This window comes from Tachysurus vachellii, chromosome 7 (assembly GCF_030014155.1).
Source record: "Tachysurus vachellii isolate PV-2020 chromosome 7, HZAU_Pvac_v1, whole genome shotgun sequence".
NCBI lineage: Eukaryota > Metazoa > Chordata > Actinopteri > Siluriformes > Bagridae > Tachysurus > Tachysurus vachellii.
The window spans coordinates 9,168,757-9,193,922 of NC_083466.1; the positions used below are offsets into that span (position 1 = coordinate 9,168,757).

Sequence of the window (25,166 nt, forward strand, 5' to 3'; positions counted from 1 at the left end):
TTTGTCATCCAATTCTTTGACTGAACACTAAACATCACCCTGGAGGAAACGTAAGGAAAAAAAACCCGATGATGTCGGTTAGTAAAACAATTGTGAAAACGTTTGTAACAATTGCATTTTAATAGATTTTCATGTCATTTTCCAAAATGATAACTCCATAAATCCATACAGTAAGTATACATGTAAAGGTATCTAGAGTGGTCAGATGCACTAATGTTTAATTTGTACACTGAAAACAATACAATCAAAGATACAGCTGTTTTCTGTTCCGTAAAGAGCTTACGTCGACAAATAAAAGCTTATAAAATTATGAGCATGAAAGCAAAAGAGTAATGAACGATAAACGATCTGCTTCGAGGTAACTTTTTTTTTCAACTTTTTTTTTTTAACAATAGATGAGTGTGTCCATCCCACACAAGTAGTATTACTTTCATAGAAAGAATGGGATCGCTTTGTTAATCATTAACAGACGTTTCACTTCTACACTTCATACAGACAAAAAAAAACAAAAACAAATGTGATAATACATTTGTGCATAAACAAATTAAACAACCATGGAATTCCCTTTTATTTTCCCCCTCAACAAACAAACAACGGTTACCACATACAAATATCCTATTGTAACTATAATACTTGCTATTGTGCTCCGAGTCGGTGTGCATGCTACTAACACGCAGTGCTCTACGTCTACGTTTAAAAGAAGAAACTAGAAACAAAAAAGACATGTGCATACACCATTTGGTTTACACGGAGTCACAGACCAGCTTTTGATAATTAACTATTCATGACAAGGACACGTTCCTTCCCTTGGCCACAGAGAATCATCAGTTGGAAGATGTCCAGGAAAATAATAAGGGACACTCCTTCTGCACAACAGCTGCGATCAGTCTCTTCAAACAAAACACTGAAATTGGTGCATTACAGTGCTAGAGCAGAAAAAAAAACAATATTTACCTATATTCAAAAAAAAAAAAAAAAAAGAAAAAAAAAGGTACATCAACTGATGCTAAAGCTAATCGTCTTGGGAAATCAAAAGCCATTAGCAGTTCAGATCTATTTTTTTTATTACACACATTAAGTAGGGTTGAGTGTAGTGTAAAAACACTCAAATCTTGTTTTCGCCTCATAACAAAGAAAAGAAAAAAAAAAAAGGCTTTTAAACCTTCTATGCAAAAGGCTGCTGAATAGCTTCCAACAATAAGACGATCCCTTCATTAACTGCAAGCTGATCCGTGCTGCTCTCTTGGCTGCTGCTGCAGAAAGTGCGATCAGTAAGGCATTCGAAAGCAGCCAGACAATGAAATTGTTAACGAGTGGAAAACACCTGGAAAACAGATGGAAGCCTTGCTCTGTGCTCAGGGCTTTTCCAGCACGACTAAAAGCCTTAAATGCACCGTCAGACTGAAGACGGTGCGAAAGGATAAAAGGGCGGGGCGGAAAGTTCAGCGGCACGACTTGCTTTGATAGCAGCATCAGCATTCAAGAGAGCCTCTGATCAAACCTCATTACAGACACGTAGTCATGCAGGAATATTCTTCCACCACATGTTAGAGGCAGTGCATGTTGGTAATAATAATTAATAATAGTTAATTATCCTAGAACAAAATAAATTAGCGCTTGTAAATAAATATCTTTGTTAATCATTTCTGTGCTCCTGCATGCTCTGCCACGTGACTCATTTTCTGTTTCCTACTAATCACACATTGTTCCCACACACTAACTGGTAAGTGCTTAGGCCACAGGACTGTAAACACCAGCCTACGCTGGACCACCACAGCAGAAATAAACACCTCTGCTGCTCCTGGAGGGTTTATTGTCCGCCAGTATCAGACACACCAGCACTAAGGCTATGATACAGCTATATTAAGTACCACACACACACACACACACACACACACTAAATGGTTAATTTAGAAATAAGGGTATCTGTTAGAGGCTCCAGCACTCAGCTCAGGCAGGCTTCGAATATCCCTGATGTGTGTGAAAATGTGGGGGAAATTGCACCGTCTCCACCCCCACAGTTCAACGTGGACTTCAGATTAAAGGGGAGAGCGAGGCATCGTTCCGTTTTGGATGTGCGGATGGATTTTCTACAATCGTTTTGGACAGACAATGCCTCGGCTGGATAGAGTGCAGCTACAGGTAGTGAGGACATTTGGATTTGCGAGGACTTTACCTAATTACCTTAGAGGATTATTACTTCAGTCTATACGAGGGCAAACGGAGGCAGGGACTGAGAGAATGTCTAGCCTATGAGAGTAAGTCGTCTGGGTTGATCGCAGGGATGGGTTGCCTCCAGAAACAAAACGAGCTGAACTCGGGGAAGGTGAACGCTGAGCTGTGTTCTTTACTCAGTAATGGAAAGACGTGCTCCACCAGCTCACTCAGCCTGCCGTACCTACATAAAAATGTCACAGACACACACACACACACACACACACACACACACACACACACACAGAGAGAGAGAAACACAATTTTGAGCTGCTGGAAAAATGATAAAAGTCATTGAGCATATAAAGCAAATGCGCAGAGAAAAATAAATCCCAGCTTATTATTCTGAAATCTGCCTTAAAGCATAATATTGCAATAAATACAATGAAATTATTCACTATCTATTAGTTTCACTAATATATATTTATAACTATGTATATATACACATTTATATGTGTGTGTAAAAAAAACTTGACCTTGCATATCCAGTGCATACATAATCCAGTGCATGTTTGTTTCAGTAAGAGTTTAAAAGTTATTAACGCCTGAAAATGAAGCCAAACAGTTTGGAGATGAAACGTTGCTCACAAGAAACAATACTTTGACTCAAATAAGAGAGAGTGTAGAAAGTCTTTTGCATTTCAGCAAGATAGCAAAGGCCAAAAGACTTCGGAGCTTCAAATATTTATTGTAATGTATGTGGTTTTTGAAGGGAGAAGAAAGATGCATTCATTTAAATTTTAAAAACCCCTTTCGTCTTGTTCGAGTTAAAAGGTTCGAAAAACCAGTGAAAGCTCTGTGAGTCCTGAACGTCATTTAAATTGGATTCGTTCGATTACAGCCTTGTGAGAAGTGGATATGCTTACGAGGTTTTGTTTCCTTTGGTCTGCTCCTGAATTAGCTCTCCTTTAGGGTTGACAGTGAAGATCCTGCAAACAGGCACTCCAACTTCCTTATAGGCAAAAACATCCTACAACGAAAAGGTGAGCCAGACTTACGTGACAGGCTATGGAAAGTTACAGAACAGCTTTCCACAAAATGCATAAACAAGACAAATGTCAGACAGAAAAACAGATGGAATCATGTCTGTAGAAGGAGCCAATACTTTATGACCTAATCCATCCAGGCAGAGTATCACCAACACAAGGAGTTTAATGTTTATTATGGAAAATACATTTATCAATTTAAATCCTGCTGTCTTTGTACGATCTTGAACTGCTCATCTTATTATAGTGTCAATTATCCCAAAGCATAATATTCCCAACAGAATCCGTTTTTTTTTTATTATTATTATTATTTCAGTGAGAAATGTCTCGAAAAGAAAAGATGCAACTGTCCTGAATGTTTCAAGGATACAGACATATTGCATGAAGCTTTGTCATACGCTTTGTTGGAAATGCTGGCATGTGTTTGCTGAGCATTCTGCCCTCTGCAGGTGATTACAAGCACTGTACATGTGCAACTGTGCATCTGTGCAACCACAACTCTCCTAAAGCTATAAATATATCCACCTTTGCTTGACAGCTCCAAATACAGACTTTGCCAGAGACGATATTTGATCCGTCAATGAAGTTAATTATGATCTGCTGCCAAATTGTTTTTCCATCCGGCTGAAGCAAGTTGCATGACAGACAGCACACCTCAATCAATCCTGAATCTACTGTATACATCACACTTGCCACTAGCGTCTAAAGGCAGGCGATAACAATACAGAGCTCAAAGCTATACAACTCACGTTGGTCCTGTTTCCGAATGCAGCATAAAAGGGATGCTTGTTAGACTGGAACAGGTTCTTGATATCAGTAAGGCATTCAATCTTGAAAATCTCTGGCTTTTTCTCTATCACTTCTCTGTAAAGGGAAAAGAAGACAAACTCAGCAATGCTGTACGCTTTAAGGATGAAGCGCTGCTCACAATACAGAAACAAGTTTGCATGTAAATGTGTGGCCCAACATCTTGACAATACTTCAGAAAATGTTTTATGTTTAAAATGGCTGGAAAGGAAGAAAAAGTTCATCTTTATAACCGTAAAAAGGTGCAAACGTTTTCCTGTCACACCACTTGGGAGTCATATTTGTTATCTGAATAGTTGTGGTACCTATGAAATGCAGAGAAGAGGCTGCTGGGAGAAAGCATGAGAGGTCCGCGGGGCAGAATAGTGCCGCCATCGTTCACCCATTGCAGATAGCCACGAGTCATGTCGGCCATTCCGATAGCTCTCGCTGAACAATACAGGAACTTATAGCCGTTCCTGCAGAGAACCCAGCGACAGGATTTAAAAACATGACGTTACAAATCAGTGTAAAGTTGTTAACATTTTGACGTTAAAATGACAGAGTAACAAGAACTGTATCTGTAAAGAACTCACTCAGCTACAGAGTGGTAAAGCTTGGCAATGCCTTGGTGAGTCCAGTCTTTCCCCAGCTGAGGCAGAATCTGCCCAAACACGTCTGATCTGTAGATGCGCGCGCGCGCACACACACACACACACACACACACACACACACACACACACACACTAATTAAATATAGATCTAAATATAGCCATATAAGTGTCTTTCTTTGAAATATTAACAAAAGAAAAACCCCCACATCTTTCACTATTTGGATGAGGATTAAACCATGTAATCTGCTAATGAGGAACCGGTCCCTGATTTTAACATATTATCTGGTGTACAACCCGAGTGGCAGTATAGCAGAGCTAGATTTAAATTGGCTCATTATGGTGACGTCCTCTTGCCTGGTCCAAATGCGCTGCCTTGTTCTTGCCACATTGACGCTGCACAAAATAATAAGCGCCACTTATGTATCTTTCTTTCCTTCTTTTTTTTTTTTTTTAATGCTGCCCACCCACTGTTCTAGCAAGAACAAAGGTAGAAAACTGTCCTTTTTTTAAAAAAATATGGATGCACATAACATCTGCCTTCACTGCAATTAAAACTTTAAAACCCCAGGCTGGCCTTGAGCTAAAATTAGTGCTGTGAGCGCCAACAAACTCCGGATTATTCAATAAGTCGGTATCTGTTAGACTGTGCAAACACCAATTGGTATTCGTTCAATCTCTTTCAAATGTAATGGCATTTCCTCCATGAATAGGCTAAGAGCCAAGCTCATTATTATGCATTGTAAGTGAAATGTTAATAGTAACATTTACACACTGTATGGCTTTTCATTTTTCTGTTCTTCTAAAACAATGTGTTGACTAACCGAAAACCAAGAGGTCTTGAGAAAGTCTCACCAGCACAGATTTATATATAAAGTGCACCTGGCCCACTAAAAGCAACAGCACAGCACTTTCTCATGCTTTCTGTTAAAAAACACAGAAAAAAAGCAGGAGAAAGGTGTATCACTGAAGTACCTACTTCGTAATGGTGCCATCGATATCCGAAATGATGACCTTGTCGTCCCAGTCCCACAGGTAGATAGTGCCCTCACAGCGGCATGTGCCCTGGTACTGGGTGGTTATGCTGAAGGTCACATCATTAGGCCCATCTTTCAGCTTTAGCTTGGCCTGTGAGACACAGACATTCATTACATCATATTCTGCACCTGGATCGCAAACATTGTAAACTAGCTACAAAAATCAGCGAAGGGCAAGAAACGTCAAGCCATGTGAAATTATAGGCTTCTAATTTAATAATGCATGGTTAAATAGCTAAGATCAAGGGTTTACTTCATATAGCACGTGCACGTTCAATCAGACGTAGCACAATATCGAATATTACATGTGATACCACATAATTATTTATTTATCTCATCTGTACAGCTGAGCAGTTGAGGGGTTACAAGGCCTCGATTAGGGGGCCCAGCCGTGGCAGGTTGGCGGTCATGAGATTTGTACGCACAACCTTCCGAGCTACAACCTTCTGAGCTACGAGCACTCCTAACTCAAACTCCTTTACCAGCTAATCGTTTGCGATGATTTGAAGCCAGGAGAGGGAGCTCTATATCAAAATAACTGCCATTACACAATCCTTTCAAAACGATTCACTCTGATGTATATTAGTCTACATAACAGCAGCAAAGGTTTATGGGATAGATTATAACTTATTTTCACAGAAAAGCCTTTAATAGGGCATTAGACGAAGATCTCGTTCCTTTTGTGGACTCTGAAGAACCACTGCACGTATCGATTAGTAAAGCCTAAAAGGCTAAAGCTTTTTAACACCACTTACACAGAAGCTAAGGGATAAGAGTAAATGGATTTTCCTACTCGTACCTATAACTCTATTTAAGCTTAGTTTTACTCGGGGAGGTACTGTGATTTAAGTGATTAACGGAAAACGAGTCTACAAAGTTTTACAAGTTTCACGGTGAACAAGTTTTTTTAAGACAAGTCACAAGCCGTGGTAAAACGTTAGTGATTTCAGACATAAAAAAACAAAAACAAAACAGCCAACATGTTAGAATGTGTATATACAGACACATGGATAGCCAGTTTAACTGCAGTTAGAATTGCTGCCATTACTGTATCTATGGTTACAGCCACTTCTCTAATTAGTGGTTTTAACCTTAGGATTATGAAATATTTCATCAGGACTAGGCAAAAAAAATAAAATAAAATTAGACCAATTTACACCTTCTAGAGGAACAGTCGTGTTACTCATAGCAGGTCGGTCTTGACCAATTTAAATGATTGAAATGATATTAAAAAAGGATTAGCTTTTATGACATCACTGTCTGTCTATATTGCCAATTTTGTGTTAAGGTCAGTTTCATATTAATGAACAAAATGACTAAAAATACAGAATGAATAAATATTTGAATATGACAGAATAATGACATACATTGCATTGCAAATGTGAAAAGTGCAAATTTATTCAAATATAAATAGGCAAACTGGTACATGTTGGATGATTGTGGGAATATTATCTAGCATTAAATGACTTACCACGTTAGAGAATTTTCCGGGGCAAAACTAGCTGAAAAAAAGAGCTTCTTTTACGTTAGCAGAGAAGTTAAAGTATCGGAGACTCACGATCTGATCCGAAGAGAGGCGCAAGGACTTCCTGTAGGAAAGTGTGCTAGTCTGGGTTTGAGGCTGGGGTTCGGTCTGAGCCGAGCGCTCCAGAGAGGCAGCAGCTGCGCTCACCTCCTTCCCCTCCTCATCGCTGGACGATTCTCTAGACTCCACTCTGAACAAACAGTAATCATTTGGTCAGGGAATTAGATTTACTAACATTTACTAGTTCTAATTAAGTCTTCCTTGAAACTGCATAGAGCTTAAAATCTAAAAGAAACTAGGCTATCTCACTGTAAGGCAAGCCTGAGAAACATCCAGTCAGCAACTTGGGAAAAATTATAAGTCAATTAATCATTTACATTTATTGCGTTTGGCAGATGGCTTTTTTTTTACAGTTAACACAAGGCGATCTATCTGGTTTTCACCTTTGTTTACCATACTGAAACTCTGCCCTTTAACTCGCAGACAGTAAGCTATGTGACAGGAAGTGATGTGGTGTCTTACTTGCAGGGATCATTTTCCAGAGAGGCTTCACCCTCTTTCAGTTGCTCCTCCTTCATCTCCAGTTTTCCTGCATTCTCGGACTAAAGGCAAAAACGGCAAAGAAAGACGATGAGAGGTGGCAGAAGCCTAGTACACAATTGAATGAACCACGAAACACAGATTCATTTCTTACAGAAACACACACTTTGTTTTTCGCCGTTTCTTATTTGGTCTTGCAAAATCACACACACCACAAAAGACCCACGTGAATAAGAACACAAGTCTACGCTTATCAAAAGCCCTTCAATTTGTTCCTGATGAAAAACCTTCAGTGTAATGAGCTACTTGTTCAGTTTATCTCCATCATCACGGAGCCTGTAAAACACCCAATTACCGAACTGTAGGATGGAGGTAGACACGGTGACGTGCAAGCAAATGAAGATGCTTTAGAGTAAATAAAGGGGCTTCGGATGCGAACAAAAACATCTCTCCTTGCTTTTTTTTTTTTAAATACATTTGCTTAGGCTCGTTGAAAATAAAAGTATTTTATTTGAAATGTAAAACACATTTTTCGTGAGTAAAAACGTGCAAGTATCTAAATAAAATATATGAGCTGTCACAAAAGGTCAGATGGCCTTATTAATAAATGAAAGATAAAAGAATGCACAAATGAAATAAGGAAAAGTGTGGCTTATTTAGATAGAAGCAGATATATTTAGGGTAATAAATAAGGCATTCAAAACAATGAGATCTGTAATGAACCTCTCTGGAGGAGGACACGAGGATATTTTGTCCCTACACGCAGAGAGGAGGACGGATAGACGGGCGAAAATTTCGTCGAGGCTCACAGCTGGATATATGAAGAGAATCTGCACAAATCTATAATTAGACCTCCTCCATGCCAACAGACTACTTGGAGGACATGCCAGAAAAAAAAAGCCTTTTCTTTGTGACTGCCTCTGCCAAGAAGCTATAACTGGTTTATGGCAGGATCTTCCAGGAGGCCTGTGATCTACAACATATCACAGAATCAAGCTTTTGACATGGTCATTTCAGTTCCCTGACTAAAACCCTTCTGTAAACCTGTGTGGTGAGCTTGAGCCGACGATAGACTAGAGGATTGTTCTGTTTTTCCCCTCTCTCATTACAGGAGAAGGCTCAGTGCTCAGTTGGCTAGATGCACAACATGCTGAATGCAGAATACTAATTATCTGTGGGCTAAAACGGACATGTTTAGATAGGCTTTCTTTTTCTTAGTATATATTTGCTTCAATTAAAGTTTAGGTGAGATTATGCTAACTAAACACAAAGATATTTGTAAACTTCTTTAAGATTTAAGACAATTTATAACCCATTTTTACTACTAATTTGCCGATAACTGATGAGCTGACTGTATAATTTGAACAGCATTACCTGCTTGATAGTGCTATCTGCTCTTTTCCTCCAGAACCACCAGCGGCCAGACTTCTTTGGCATCCTCTCTTTAACCCAAGCCTCTTCGGTAGCTTTAGGTAGATTCTTCTGGAAAGCCTGCAAGCTTAAAATCAAAGGTGCAGCTAATGTCCAATTGTAGTATCTGTGAGAGGAAAATGTATTTAAAATATTAGGTATGCAGAGATAAGTACAAATATAAGGATTTTTTTATTTTTATTTTTTTACTTTCGAATGAATATTAAAAACATTCCTACCTGTTCCCTATTTTCACCACTAAATTAGGATTGTCTATAATGGCTGGATTTTCGGCAAATTCGTTGTAAGTGACGATATGTTCCATAAACTTCTCTAAAAAAAAAAGAGGGATATCAAACAAAAGTTAACATGATGTGTTAAACTCTTTCGGCAAAAATGGAGACTATCGGCCATACTGTACCCAAAACTGATGTGTGTACCTTTGGATATCTCAGCATTCTCACTAAGCCCCCCGCACAGAGACAGCGTGACGTCGGGCAGATCAGAGGCCGAGTCAGACATACATTCTGTTCCGCTGTCAGCCGCAGCACTGCCCACTGACTGAGGAGACTGAGAACCTGAATGCATCCCTGAGTCCATCCAGTGCTTAGAGTCTGAGTCACTACACACACACACACACACACACACACACACGCACGCGTAAGGTTTGTCCTCAAACAGGTTTTAAAATAGATCCGTGGTAAGCCCAGTCAGCTATTCTCACAGACCAGCTAGCAGTAAAAACTTTAAAAGGCTGATCCAGGATTCCTCTTAAAAAAAAAGCTACACGACAGAGCTTTTACTTGCTAACTCGGATATCACTGTACAGAAAGACATGACGTGGCGTTTTAAAAAGCCACAGGCTTTAAGTTATACTAGCTTCTGTGTACCTCTTGGGAAAGTAGCGTGCAGCCACATCAGGCTCAAGCACGTTCAAATCATCAAGGTAGATGTCCTCAGGCCCCTGGTGCTGACTTCTCTTTGGTACTCCTGCACAACAAATAGCAAAAGCAATGCTCCTAAATAGCATCATTCACAGTTCAGCAGTCTCCAATCAATGCATTTATAGCACTTTTACCAGCATCATGACCCTGACAGAACAAAGGATTAGATCCTATCAGGAAGAGTAAACGCTGCCAATTAAGCATTAAATACACACCGCCATCCCAACCCTTCTTGGCTTCCTTTAAAAAAGATTACTGCACATTGTAACTGCTTAGCGAAGGATAAGAGAGACAATGATTACATTGGCCACTAAAGCACATCAATAAGATTACAATCAGCTCACCTTTCTTCTTGGAGGGAGAGTCTGTCTTTGGGCAGACATCCATCACAGCTCCACCTTGAGGGTTGGGGGCCGTCGTTTGGGGCTCAGAGGGTGTGGAAGCGGCGATACAGTCAGAAGATATTAGTGGGGTGATTGGGGTAGCTGGGGTACGAGGCTCGGGCTTTACAATAGTGCAAACGGGGGCAGGTTCCATTATGTCTTTCACATCAGCCTCAGGCTCCATGGCCTCGGAACTTAGGATCACCCTGAAATGAGTGTTCTCTGATGGGGTTATTTTCACAGTCTTGGGCAGTTCCGTCTTGTCTTTTTTGGCCATCTAGAGGAAATATTTTGAAGCAAAGGAGGAGTGATAAATTCTAAACATAACCCATAAGTGTACACGATTAAAATGAAGCTGACTATTCCAGCTTAAAATCGGCTTCATTCTCTTTCTGCTGATTCTTATTATTTGTGAGTGTACTCCGGGCCAGGGCGTTCTGACCTGATATGTCACGCCATAAGATAAGGGGATAGAATGTACATACAATGACAGATAAGCGTAGACATTATAATGCAAAGAACCAGTGAACTAAGCTCTCTGAATGTGTCATTGCATAAATGACCTAATTTATCCGTATTATACCATTTGAAGAACAAATAAAGTTTTGTTACTGGAAAGTCTTCACATTTATCTTTCCAGTGTAAAACACACTTCCATGAATGTTAAGTAAATGTCTTTTCACTAAATCATAGCTTAGACATTTTTCTTTTGGGGGGAAAAAAAAAAAAAAAAAGACTTTTTCAATCTTAGATTATGTATAGCGTCCCTCATAGTAATCTCTGCGAATTAGCGGTTACTATAGAAACGGAGAACACATTAATATAAACCTGCTGCCTTTCTGTTGGTGCTACTGCAAGTGCTGTGCTGTTACAAGAAATGAATCATTTCCTATGAGAACTGGGGTATAAATCACGCTAGAATGAATCACGCTAACCTGAATTTCTTTCTAACTTAACACTGTTTAATCAAAACAATAAAATGCAAAAGACTTGAATTATATAATGTCACCGTAAACAGTGTTCTCCTTCCCTAACCAGGCCACAGGATAAACTAGAACATCTGTATCTCAGTCAAAATGTGGACCCAGTCCTACACTGATTTATTATACATACCCTTGTGGGTTCTGGGAACTCTCCCCATGTCCACTGCATGTGAGACTCCATCTTCAGCATGCTCTCTGAAGGCCGGATCACCAGCTCGGAGTCGCTCTTGGGGGAGAAAACCTCAGACATGGTGTGACTACATAGGAGGTGAAAGCAAAAGTGAATTCCTGATACACTATCTAGCACGGAGTGTGTCCTGTGTGTTGGGATCAAATGAGTATTTACCTGTCATCAGGTGACCAGTCTCCATCAGAGTACGGGTAGCTCTCTGGAGAATGACGAACTGCTGGTACTCTGGGTTCAACTTCTTTTAATGTGCTAATTGAAGATGATCTAAAATGGGACAGAGTTTATCTTTAAAGATTCGTTTACATAAAATGCACTGAGTTCAATCGTGTGCTTTCATGTTTCTCGTAACTGCACAGAAAATGTAACTAAAAACTGGAAGAGAAGTGAACGGTCACCGTGTGCTGGGAGTGGCTTCTTCATCAGTGCTGAGATCCATTTCAAAGATGTCGTCTGTATTGGCTGAGGCACTGACAGAGGCAGGAGGAGTCATCTCTTCACGCCGGGGGTCTAATTTATGCTTCTTTCTCCGCCTCTTTTTCTTTTTGGCCGTGCCTGTACTGGGCACCGGGAGCTCTGGGGGTTCCTCAAGGTCCAGAGGGTCATTGTCTAGACCCTGAGTCGTACCCCTGTCGCTCCCAACCCAGAACATGTGACTCTCAGTGGGGATCGGAGAGGTGGCCAGGTGAGCTGGGACTGTCTCCTGTATTGGAGAGAAGTGTACTTTAAGCTTAAGGGAACAAATCACACTCACATTATTGCTCCTTAACCGTACCTCTGGAATAGAAACCTAATAAAACCTTAAGCAAATAAAATGAGACACAATGTAAAAGATTGATTTAAAGGATTCGAACGTAGCCTTCGATGAATTTGGGGAATGTGTTTGTTCATGTGAAGAGTCTGTGAAAATACTCACATCCTGCACCTCCATTTCCTGGACAAAGAAAGCTTCTCCATTGTCCCCAAGCTTCATGTGTAAATCCACCGGGTCTCCATTTATTTCTATGTCAATCTGACGAAAGATCAAAACTTCATCATAAATAATCTTCACGAAACCCATAAGAACCTTCTGATACATTCCTATTCAAGTTTGTGAACTTTTGATACGTTCCTTGCTGTTGTATTATGATATACAGTCCCCTCTGAAATCATTGGAACATCAAGGCCAAACCTTTTGTTTTTGAGATCAAAAGATCAACATGAGACGACAGATCAAAATTTCAAGGTTTGGTTTCCTATCATGTTCATCCAGATGTGTTACAGAACCTAGAACATGGCACCTTTGGTTGAAGCCCACACAACTTTCTGGTGCGCAAAGTATAGGAACAAAGAGTCTCAGAGTAAATTCAAGTAAATAACCAATTAATATTAAGTTAGATATTCCATGCTGGAAATAACTGCATCAAGTTGGCAACCCACTGACCTATTCTTCTATTTTGTCGCTTTTTCAGGTTTGTACCACAGTTTCTTCTTTCAGCTATTGTTTGGGTTGACAGTTTCTCCCATCAGTCTCCTGTTCAGGAGGTGAAATGCTGCTCAGTTGCGTTAAGCTCTGGTGACTTACTTACTCAGTCTAAACCCTTTCATTTTTTTCCACAATGAAGTGCTTTGTTGAGTTGGCAGTGTGTTTTAGGTTGTTGCCTTGCTGCACGATAAACACACCCCCGGTTCATCTCGGCCCCATATCTTTTGTGGCTCATCTCTGTTTTTCTTTATGAGCTCCAGTCTGGTTTTCAGATTCTCACTACTGATGTTTGCGTCTTCCGGGACGTCCAGAAGTTTTCATCCTTTGAAAGGTTTAACTATTTAAGCTATGTAACAGGACAAACCTGAGCAACGAGAAACACCCGTCAATCACATGCTCTAATATAACATTACTAAGCTGTTCTAATACAATATTCTAAGCTGAGTAACACGTGTAAATGTACATATCAAGAATTTAGAGCTGTAATTCTTATACATCATTTCATATTTATCTTTTGATCTCGTAAAAACAAATCTCTTTAGTGTACAGCTTCTAGAAAAGAATCGGCTTTGCCCTTCTGATATCTGCGCAGGGGACTGTGTTGGGAAATTAATTTGTTTTTGAAATTGTACAACTTCCTGCTGCCCTTCTGTACCAAACTTTCCTCCATTATTTCACATTCAGATATTGCTACATCCTTGTCAAGGTCACAGTGGACACACACACACACACTTATACACACACGCATGCACCTAGAGGCAATTCAGAGTTGCCATTCCTCCTACAAGTATGAACAGTGTGAGGTGAGGAAACCCATGTGAAAGCCTGGAGGAAGCCCAGAGGAAGCCCACATGCACGCCGAGAGAACTAATAAAAGGTCTGCACAGACAGTAATCCGTGCTCAGAATCGAACCGGGGACCCTGGAGCCGTGAGTGAGCCGTACCTCGCCCTGGTTTTCACATCAGTCGAAAAGAATATTCAATAGCTGAAAAAAGATGTTTGCCATTTAAATATCATAGCACCTAAGTACAGAATGTCACCGAGAATGATCTGATAGCTTTTATTAAATGCTATTTAGTATCTGGTCTTGGTAACAGATACACATGTACTGTATAGAAATGATCAACGCTTACTGAATAAACCCTTTTTACTACAGCGTCTGCTTTCTGTGCATCAGAGTAAAAGCTTCTTAAAAACAGAGCCCTTGGGTTACCGCTAAAGCGATGCATTTTTAATGATGCCACACAAATACAAAATGGGACCGGTGTGCTGGCATTTGGTCATGGACGCCGAGATCATATCTCACACCTGACACTGCCAAATCATGTATGCAGAATGCTCACTTTTCATCCATCAGCCAGGCTGCTGGAAACATTAGCAGTGATCGAAACCCTCTGGTGAATACTGATTTGTTTTGGACTCTTACAGAGAATCCGCCCAGTCTCTGTTTTACTCAATCTCTGTCTTTCTGCCCCCACTCAGGGGAAAGGCCTCTCGAATCCAGTTTCAAGGTTGCTAGGCAATCTGGGCATCCTGTTCAGAAATAAGGGGCAGAATGTTAACGATGCCATTAATGATGTTGTGGGGTGAGTCTGAAGCAGAGCTGTCCCTCATGCTAACCCAATATCAAATATTTAAAGCCAGACAAAGGCGCGCTAATACCTGCACTGAATGAAGGATCAGGGTTTGTTTCTTTTGAATCCTGGCAGCCTCTACATGATTGAGATGAGGGACGGTCAGGTAAAAAAATATGGCATTTAGAGACATTTACGACTCTCAACGAGCACGGGAAAATATTTTGTCACATTTTCTTTGTCTTCCTATTATGTAAGTAACCTTGATGGTACTATTCCCACTCCTCCTTTGGCAGGCACTTCTTATTCGAAGAAACCTGTTGCCATAGCAACCTCCCTCTCAGCATCTCCTCACTACTTGTGGGTTGAGAGAGCCACTTCATCCCCCATCATTTCTGTTTCCTTCTTCTTTTTTTTTCACTTTTTTGCATGTCCGCCTACATTTCCTGTTGTTCGACTACATAGAAATGCACTTGATCTTTTAATGGCAAAAGGAAACGGGACAGAAGTTATTATGCAGTGTATATGAATAAAGATTCTTCTGAAATGTCTGAAATGTATTCCAGCCCATGTAACTGCTTATTTAAACATATATGCAGTTATTGACCAATTTTACCAGGAATACCATCAGCACATTTCTGGAGTTATCCAGTCAGCCAACTTGCCTAAAATCACACAGATCCAAGTGAATAGCTCCAGTTAACGTCCTCATTAAACATCAAAACGAGGGGGAAATGTGTAACTCTGACCTTGTTGGTGGTGCTAGATGGGCTGGTTTAAGTTTGGATTTCAGAAACTACGAATCTCCTGGGATTTTCACACACGACAGTCTCTAAAGTTTACACAGAAGGGTGTGAGAAAACAAAACACTAGCTCTGTGGGCGAAAACACTTTGTTGATGAAAGACCACGTCATATTTTACTCCTGTCAGATAAGAACAGAAATCTCAGGTTACAACGGGTACAGGCTCACCCAGCTTGAAAAGATAAAGATTGGAACATCACCTGGTCTTTTATCCAACATTTAACTGCTCTTATTCAGCACTGTGCAGCCGCTACATGATTGGTTGTCTGGATAACTGCGTTAGTGTGCAGATGTACACGTGTTCCTAATAAAGAGGACGATTGTAAAGGCAGACATTTGAGATGTGACCTTGATGTCAATGACAACCTAACACTGCTACCCCAGCTTCAGTCTAACCTCAAACGCTTCCTGGAAAAAAAACATGCAGTTTTGGTTTTTATAGGCTTCATTTGTTTAAAGACTTCTCAAGGTCGGAGTTTTATGAGCTTTTTTGTTTTGGGTCTGAAACTGGTTTATCCGAGGTATTACATATTAGCTGTGTTATTAATGATTCATGAATTACTCGATCTTCTAATATGCATCAGAGTGTTTTACTTTACACTTGATTATTAATTCATGCTTACGTTACTGGCCATTTTATTGGCGTTTATATTTTTCGAACAGATTTTAAAACGGTTACGTTAATCCGTGCTCAGTGCTCACAACGGTGTTATGCACAGTACTTTTTTGTGCAGTACTTTTAGAGCGAGAGCCTGTTATAACTTTCCCATAATGTAAAGCAGATTACTGCCTTCTCTGTCTTCACTCCGAGGCCATTATATAAGCGGTTACATTCTATTTTAGGCCATGACAGGCAAAAAAAACTAAACAAAAAAAAACAAAGCAGTACAAGGTCACAAGCACATGCACATACACTGACACCCCCCCCACACACACACACATTCACACACTCATTTCCAGAGGATGTAGTGAAAGTGTCTTTTCTCCATTCAACAAGGGATGGTGTTTCATAACTCGTGATGATGATGATACATTTCCAGCCTACTCATAACATTGTTAATGTGTGTTCCGCAGGCCCACTGATGATAAAACGCTTCTACTCACTGAACTTGTTTTGGTGGTTAGGCCAGGGTGTAACTCAGGGCAATTAGCAAAGAAATAAAAATAAGTAAAAGGGGGATTTACAGACTAGGTCACTCCAACTCATTTTAATCTGTTATCTCTCTCTCTCTCTCTCTCTCTCTCTATATATATATATATATTATATATACATAATTTTATATATATATATATATATATATATATATATATATATAAAAAGACGTAATCTCAGAACTCATAACACATGAAAGCTTTTTTTGGAAGGAAAAAAAAAAGCTCTAAACAAATGTTCTTCATGTACAGCTTTGGAAACATGACAGCAGAGTGGGGTTATGCGGAAGCGGTTACCATGACGATCCTGCTCTAAAGATACTTGCAAGCAGGATCTAAAAGAGCCAGGATTTAATCAGCTACCGGTCAGACTTTACAGCACGAGTTTCACATCCCTCTTCCGCTCACTCACCACTTTCTCTTTGGAGCGAAGCACTCCGAGTTTCCCGAAGCGCACGTGAAAAGGAGAGCACTGGTAGGTCCCGTCCTTCTGCCGCACCACCACCACGTCGATGCAGCCTGACAGCGTGGCCTGGTTAATGCCCTTGTACAGCTCCTTCACTGTCACCAGCACCTGACCTGCCAGCTGCCCCACATAGTTCATGGTGTCTGCCTGCTCAGAAACACAAGGAGTGAAGAGGAGGAGGTCAGCACACATCAGCACTTCCTATCAGAATGTTAGTCCCATATTAACGCCATCATTAGATCCATTACCATTAACAACTTCCTAAGTGAAGTGTACAACATGTCAGTTTCAGATAACATGATAAGTGCCACTAAGCTTGAACTAATAATGAGCAACATCCATAAAAGTTGAATTAGATTCAGAGGACAGATTTTACCAAAAAAAAAAAAAAAAAAAAAAAAAAAAACATGCTGCACTACATTTTTTTTAAAAACTCTCTGTGTTTTTACATGACCAGTACAGGCAAACAGTGGGGAAGTTGTTATGAATAAGCAGATTATTCATTCCTCAGGCTGTTTCTGTTGGCAGTAAAAGTTTAATTCACATTTCAAAACAAGTGGCGATGAGAAAACTGCATGCTTGGACCCCAAGGCTAAGCAGAACCAGAACCACAACTCTTATGTTGAACAAAAACATGCCTGAGAGACTGTTTTAACAAGAGACACTTGCTTTATGAACTTGTGATGTAACCAAATATGTATGTGCTATTCAAACTGAATAGATGATGTGTTAAAAAAAAATAATAAAAAAAGGGGGGGTGTTAAGATACAGTAATATTAGGAGCTGCAGTAGAAGAAGTCCTTAATAACTTCCTAGTCAGGATCACAGTGGTGTGTAAAAAAAAAAAAATACTAGTTTGTTTTTATGAGGCTCAGTCACATTGCACGCTGCAAATAAGGGTCACGAGTGTAAATATTGCCAACATTTTACTTAGTTTACTTTATATTCCTTCCTTCCGACATTTTTACTATGCTAAATTTGCCTAAAACATCTCCCTTCTTTCAGGTTCTACAATGTTTCCTTGTCACATTTGCTAAACTAATGATGTCATCAGCAGCTACTTTACACACACTTTACTTCCTGAAGAAAATACGGACCAGAGTACGAGTTGCGTTCACTTTCCTGGGAAATCGTGGCACAGTTCGAGTGCAGCCTGAACTCGGCCCACCTCCTAAAGGTAGCCCTGAGTTCAGTACCATGATACGCTTCCCGGCCCACATGCCAGCTTTCACGTCAGCAACTGTACATGTGAGCTGTTTTAATGTCCCTGTGTGAAAGTTTGCTCTTAAAGTGGTTTAATTATCCAACGTGGTCACACATTTAAACAGTTGATGATTTACTAACCTATGGTTCACTTTTTAAATAAGCATTTACTCAATCGCGGACAGGACTGAATCCGGTACGTTCTTCTGATCTGGAGCAGGTGTGAAAAGCCGGCTGGCTCACTGAGGATAATCGCCTGCAACGTCTAACAAAAAACAAAATACATCAAATCTATTTTAGTCTTGGTGGCAGGCATGGTGTTTTTCAGGAAAGCCACCAGTGTGAAGTCTAAACGAGTAAATCTAGGTCATTCCTTATTTAGACCGCTTCATTTTGTGAAGACCTAGAAATAGTCTACATTGCTGTTTTCCCCCCAAAAAAGCTGTGTGAACACAAACACATCATCAAAACATAAGTCAATATTTCCACCAAACTGACAAAGCACTCATGAGTTAAACATTTCGAGTGGTTTAAGTTAAACCTTGAATTACTTGATTTGATTTTTAGACACTGAATGGTTGATGTTTTATTTAAGATTTATGAGGGGAAAAAATGGCTCTGACCTATTAAAAGACCCATTTAGAGGGGGGAAAAATGTAACTTAGTGTGGCTTTCATTTATTTTGCTGTTGTTTAGTCTTAAAGAAAAATCTTCCGATGCTTTTGTGAGTCACCCTGACCTACATTGTGTATTCATGTAGCCTGGTTTAAATATTTGTTATATTGGATGAGAAGTGATTCAGTCCCTTTGCTTGGCTGATATACAGTATGTTGTTGGTTTTTTTTTTAGTCCTCTGTGGACAAAAGAACTACACAGTGTAGAAAAAAAACACAGCACGTAGATTGGAAAATACAAAAAGTAAACACTTGTAAGCAAACAGATGTTATGGTTTTGAACTCTACACTAGCCATGAGGGGAAAAAAATCCTTTACATTTAGCTGCAGGTCCGGAACCCACAGTGTCCCCATTAGACCTGAGCTGCTCTTTTGCTGTCCTTCTTTTATCAAGCTAGCTACAGCGAGGAGACTCGTACACTGTGCATGATGAGTGTTATTTACGAGTCCGCAGAATGAGCCCAGTTGCGGTATAAGTCGAGCTCTCGTTGTGAGGTTTTGCTCTTTCACCCAGTACTCAGTAACTCCTTCTCATGGGCACAATAAAATGTTCTGCAATATTCAGCCATCCTGAGTAGAGAATGAATCTCAAACTGCATACTACTGTACTGAACAGGCTCCCATTACACCACCGGGGGCAGTTCGCATGTACTTATGGGGTTTTTACATTTCTAAAGCTATTGCTATATTGCTATACCTTCTTGTTTGCATACCTGCGGTGTTAAAACCCATGACAGCATAAAGTCTTTGAGCGGCTTTATACGGCTCGTCTCAAGGGTTTGCGTTAGTCATGGGGGGAAGGACAACAGGTCTGCTGGGTATTATTATTGTTCACAGATTTCCAATCATATTCTGGTCGTTTTTGTCGTGTAGTTCGCTATTAGTTCACTGAGACCTTCTGCTTGTCTACCTTGTCGGGTTACAACACCGAGCCGTTGTTAAAGTTAATAAATAAGCCTTAAGTGTTATTACGTCCTGAGGTACTTGCTGTTCGTTTTCTGACTGGGTGTCTGTTGCTAATCATCTTGCCATAATGTTCTAACACTGCATCATTTCACACTGTACACATTTGGCAGCACAATACAAGGTTAACGTAGCCAAAGTGGTGCCCTGAGTAAATCCGTGCTAACCCTGCTTCTAAACTTCTAGCATGAAATGTTTCTGTAATCAGGGGGGGAAAAAGATGTGTATGCTTTGCCAAAGTATTATTTATATCAACAAACAAAGATTATATTGTTGTCTGACGGTCCACACTGGCTGACACCGAAATCAGGTACAGTGTTTTAAACACAGGATTACAGTGGATGAGCAAAGAGAATCACGTGTGAACAGAATAAAGAAAGAAAACTTTTTGCAAGTGTTCTGATGGTGCCAGGGAGTCCATGCTAATAGACTCGTTATCGTTCGTGGACCACAGTGATAAACACCTGCTGAAAAAGAAAGACGAAAGTTTACTTTACGATGTATAGCAAGACTACAAGTGCCATTACAACACCTTAAACTACTTTCAGGCGGTCGCTTATACTTTACACACAAGTAAAAAATTGGGGATGATTTGTTAAGCAAAAACGTGAAGATATATATATATATATATATATATATATATATATATATATATACACCTTTCAGACTATTTCAGAGGCTTCTGTTGATGTTTTGTTGATACATTGCCATGCAACATAAAAAAAACGGGTTCATTAAAATGGTAGGCCGATCTTTAATTGTGGTTAAAAATATCTGAATATGTGAAGGCTGGGGAGTTATTAATAATTATCCATTCAACTTTTTAGTCTAATCAATGTACATGCCAATATTTACAGTTGTGCCGATTAACAATACTATAAAACTGTGATAAGGTTTAAAAAAAAAACTCCTTATCATGGTGAATTGGTAAACCTCCCAGAGAAGTAAACATGTACTGAAAGCAAAAGGGAAACTAGCTTTCTAAGCAACGTGAGCGTTCATTTTGAAGCTTTGAATAGTTTATATGTTCAGAAGACGACGAAGGAAAAAAAGAAGAACAAGAAAGGGAAGAAGAAAAATAGAAGGAAGAAGGTAGAAGGAATGAAGAAAAATAAAAACCCTACATATCAATAATCTAAATCTAGTCCAAATTTACTATTCTAGAGAAATTATGCACCTGACATTTATGCATATTAGGTAATAAAATAATCAGAAAGGAGTTTATGTGGCAGGTCCAGGCCATCTGACAGACCCATACATGGGTTTACTTACAAAAGACCAGGCTGCCTTTAGGGTTGAAGAGTCATCATGCTCTCTGTTGTCTTCCTCAGTCCCACTGCAGGGAGAGTCTAATTCTGCCCCAGAATGCAATCGCTTCATTACAGATAACACCACAAATACATTTTAAACTCCTCCAAGTGCTTCCCTTTCCCTGTCATACTAATATACCTCATAGATCGTGTGCACTTGGCTTTGCAAGTACAAACACAAAATGATTGGCCTTATTGAATATAAATTTTTCACGTAATGATGTTTTCTCAAATGTTTCACTAATGCTGCGAGTCCAGTCGTCCAATGAGGTGAATGCACGCCCACTGTGTGACCCGTGAGGACAGGGACACAGAGTCAGCACTTTATAGACAGATAAGAGTACATGATTCTTGGTACGGAGGCTGCTGATAAGAGTTGTGCATGCATGTGTCGTGTAGGAACGAACTCCACCACCACCGAGAGGCTTCTTTTCCTGACTCAAAAAACAGCACAGCCCTGTTAATGATTTTAACATGAGGATCTTGGGCTTCTGCGAAAGCAGCCAACTAGCACTGAGGACAGAGTGGAATTTTACCCTTTATCCTAACTGATATATGGCGTGACATTTCAGCTCCTCACTAAAAGAAAAACAGTGCTACACAAACAGAAGGCCTAAGCCTGAGTTAAACAGTTTTAAATAGGAAATATTATATCATGGTTATTCAAGTGTCATTATTAAACTGTTATTCAACTGTAACTGTATTACAATATACCGTCTTGGTCCTTTTGGCCATCCAAACAACTCAATATGACCTACAGTACAGTCAATTACTTCAAAATAATCATTGCGCAAATATAACTTTTAGTGTTAAACGTTATTGTATCTTGCATTCCTCTTGAAAGGTGGCAGATACAAGCATATATATCTGGAGATCATGATTTGTTCAAATATGTCACCAAAAAAACAAACATCTCAGGGAAAGGTATCTCTATTTGATCAGGTTTATGTGGTTAACTCAGCTTTGACAAATGCCAAAGATAAACTCACACGGTCATGCGATTAATAGCAAATTAAAGATGTGATTTCCAGCCAAGATTTTTGTAACTTACTGAAAACTATATATCTCCTTTTAGCCACCTATTTGGTTCCAGTTTACATAAAGATTTTAAGTCGTGAAACTTAAAAGTGTGATTTGTTTAGAGAGGGAAAAATAAAAGTTTTTTAACGTCTATCTACTGCCATTTTACTTTTTTTTACTTATTCATATAACATACAGAACAGAAACAGAACATATTTGCCCATACAACAGTGAGTGGGCACGTGGTAGCCTAGTGTTTAAGGTGTTGGGCTACCAATCGGAAGGTTGTGAGTTCAATCCCAGGTCCACCAAGCTGCTACTGTTGGGCCCCTGAGCAAGGCCCTTAACCCTCAATTGCTCAGCTGTATAAAAAAAAAAGAGAGATAATATGAGTCGCTCTGGATAAGGGCATCTGCCAAATGCTGTAAATGCAAATGCAGAGGTGGGAGTAAGTCACACATGTGCAAGTCACAAGCAAGTCTCAAGTCATAAATGTCAAGTCAAAGTCAAGTCGAGTCTTTTTTTAATATTTGTCAAGCAAGTCTCAACTTTGCGACTTAAGTCTGACTCGAGTCAAGTCGAGTCCCCGATCTCTGATTCATTTAACTCAAGTCCGAGTCAAGTCTCAAGTAATGAATGTCAAGTCAAAGTCAAGTCGAGTCTTTTTTAAATATTTGTCAAGCAGGTTTCAAGTCTCAAAATTGCGACTTAAGTCTGACTCGAGTCAAGTCATATGACTCGAGTCCCCCATGCTCTGTGTAAATGTAAGAGTATAAACATGTTCTCAATGACCGAAACATCTCTAAGTTGAACATTTTGCTCGGATTATCTTGAACAAAAACATACCAGCTGTTTCAGTGAAACTTAGAAGTGTTGTGTCAATTATTTTAAGCACAATGCTGCACTTTTTTTGAGTTTAAAAGACTTCTGAATTAGTACAAAACGCTTTATGAAAAGGAAAGGAGGGGGGAAACTTTCACTTCTCCTACAGTAAATTATGTGAGGAGACGCCGCCATGATCTTTGGCTCAATGCAATGATGAGTTGGCAAAGAAAGTGAATGAACTTCAACACACTGTAGCAGTAATGTACACTATATATATATATATATATATATATATATATATATATATATATATATATATATACATATACATATATACAGCTATATCATTCGTATGCAAACTAGACCAGCTTGTCAACCCATAACGCGTCCGTTGCCTGTTACCTGGAAACAACCCGGCGTCCGTTAAACTCGTTACACCGGTACGAAAAATTGGGATATTTTCACTTAAAATGTAAACAGGACACTAAACCTTTATTAAAGCATTACGTATATATATATATATATATATATATATATATATATATATATATATATATATATATATAACCACCAGACACCTAGAAGTATAACGTTAATCAAATAAACCAGCGTATAAAACGCGCTATATTACGTATAAGTGAGCTAATGGCCATTTTGAATCCAACACCACTGACGTTAGCTGAATGTTAGCATTGTGCTAACACAGCGACAGTCACTCATAAGATCATATGACCTGTCTGCTAGCCGGTTAGCTACACGAACACCTAAGTTTTATCGTCAACCGGCGAGGTTTAGAACAGAACACAAACCTATTGTGACAGATTAGAGCATGTCAATGCACACGGTTATAATCACCTTATGTGAAGACGCTGTAATGTAGCGATGAGATGAGCTGCTGTTTACGTTCCGTTTTGTGGTTAGCTTCCTCGCCGACGGTAACGTTACCCTGTCATTTCTGGAGCTCAGACGTAATGCTGATCTTCATCAGAAACACGCGGGAAGACGTGTTTTGTTCTTGTTTGTTTGTTGTTGTTGTTTTTTGGCTAAATCGTAAGACAGTTGATGTATTTTAACCAGCGTCCTGTAGGCTGAAACAGCGGCGGTGAGGCGCTGTGTGACGTGCGACAGTGGTCGCTGTAAAAGACCCTACCCATGATACACCGCGGCATCCCATGCTCATGTGTATGGCTGACCTGTACACTGGGTTTATGATATACAGCTGAAAGTTTATACACAAAGCAAATGCAAAGTTTACACACCCCTGTTTTGTGGATTAAAATATGGAAATGAATTGTTCAAATAGAAATTTGTACCTCTAAAAAATCAAGATGTCATATATATATATATATATATATATATATATATATATATATATATATATATATATATATATAATAGGGGTGTATAACACAAAATAAGGGTGTGTACACTTTGCATCCAGCTGTATTTTCCTTTGTATATACAGTATGTAAGGCTGACCTGTACACTGTGTTTATGATATTCATCTGAATGCAAAGTTTACACACCCCTGTTTTGTGGATTAAAATATGGAAATTGTCAAATGAATTGTTCAAATGGAAATTTGTAAAAAATCTATATAAAATATATATACAGGTGTGTGTAAACTTTGCATTCAGCTATATATATATATACATGTATATATATATATATATATATACGTATATATATATATATATATATATATATACATTTATATATATATATATATACATCTATATATATATATATATATATATATATATATATAGGTAGAAATTTCGATTATATCCAATATCCACCGCAAAACAGGGGTGTGTATATACAAAGAAAAATACAGCTGAATGCAAAGTGTACACACCCCGTTTTGTGTTATACACCCCTATTATATATATCAGGGGTATACATATATATATATATATATATATATATATATATATATATATATATATATATATATATATATATATATATATATGACATCTTGATTAACACTGTGAAAACACTGTGTACAGGTCAGCCATACACATTAGAATAGGATGCTGCAGTGTGTATATACAGTGTGTACATATATATATATATATATATATATATATATATATATAT

At 39.1% G+C, this 25,166-nt stretch overlaps 1 protein-coding gene across 5 annotated transcripts; it reads right to left on the reverse strand.

Moving 5' to 3' along the window:
• Nucleotides 1–98: 98 nt before the first annotated feature.
• lpin2 (lipin 2) lies at nucleotides 99–24,203 on the reverse strand. 5 transcript variants are annotated; one of them, XR_009648734.1, is made up of 20 exons: nucleotides 21,181–21,432; nucleotides 17,015–17,215; nucleotides 12,523–12,618; nucleotides 12,005–12,309; nucleotides 11,766–11,873; nucleotides 11,550–11,676; nucleotides 10,398–10,713; nucleotides 10,000–10,099; nucleotides 9,550–9,731; nucleotides 9,349–9,442; nucleotides 9,074–9,236; nucleotides 7,682–7,761; nucleotides 7,193–7,349; nucleotides 5,577–5,725; nucleotides 4,583–4,669; nucleotides 4,313–4,465; nucleotides 3,950–4,064; nucleotides 3,081–3,184; nucleotides 1,163–2,398; nucleotides 99–890 (listed from the first exon to the last, which is right to left on the reverse strand). XR_009648734.1 is itself a non-coding variant. In XM_060874100.1 (20 exons), the coding sequence occupies exons 3-20, from the start codon at nucleotides 17,204–17,206 to the stop codon at nucleotides 2,251–2,253; spliced, it is 2,676 nt and encodes an 891-aa protein (XP_060730083.1). In that variant the 5' UTR covers nucleotides 17,207–17,215; nucleotides 18,413–18,536; nucleotides 23,919–24,203; the 3' UTR covers nucleotides 99–2,250. The 5 variants fall into 5 exon arrangements, 4 of the variants coding, with proteins under 4 accessions (XP_060730083.1, XP_060730084.1, XP_060730082.1 ...); XM_060874100.1 differs by lacking the exon at nucleotides 21,181–21,432 and adding exons at nucleotides 18,413–18,536; nucleotides 23,919–24,203 and having other exon boundaries at nucleotides 99–2,398; XM_060874101.1 differs by adding an exon at nucleotides 18,413–18,536 and having other exon boundaries at nucleotides 99–2,398; nucleotides 21,181–21,297.
• Between the last annotated feature and the right edge of the window lie 963 nt (nucleotides 24,204–25,166).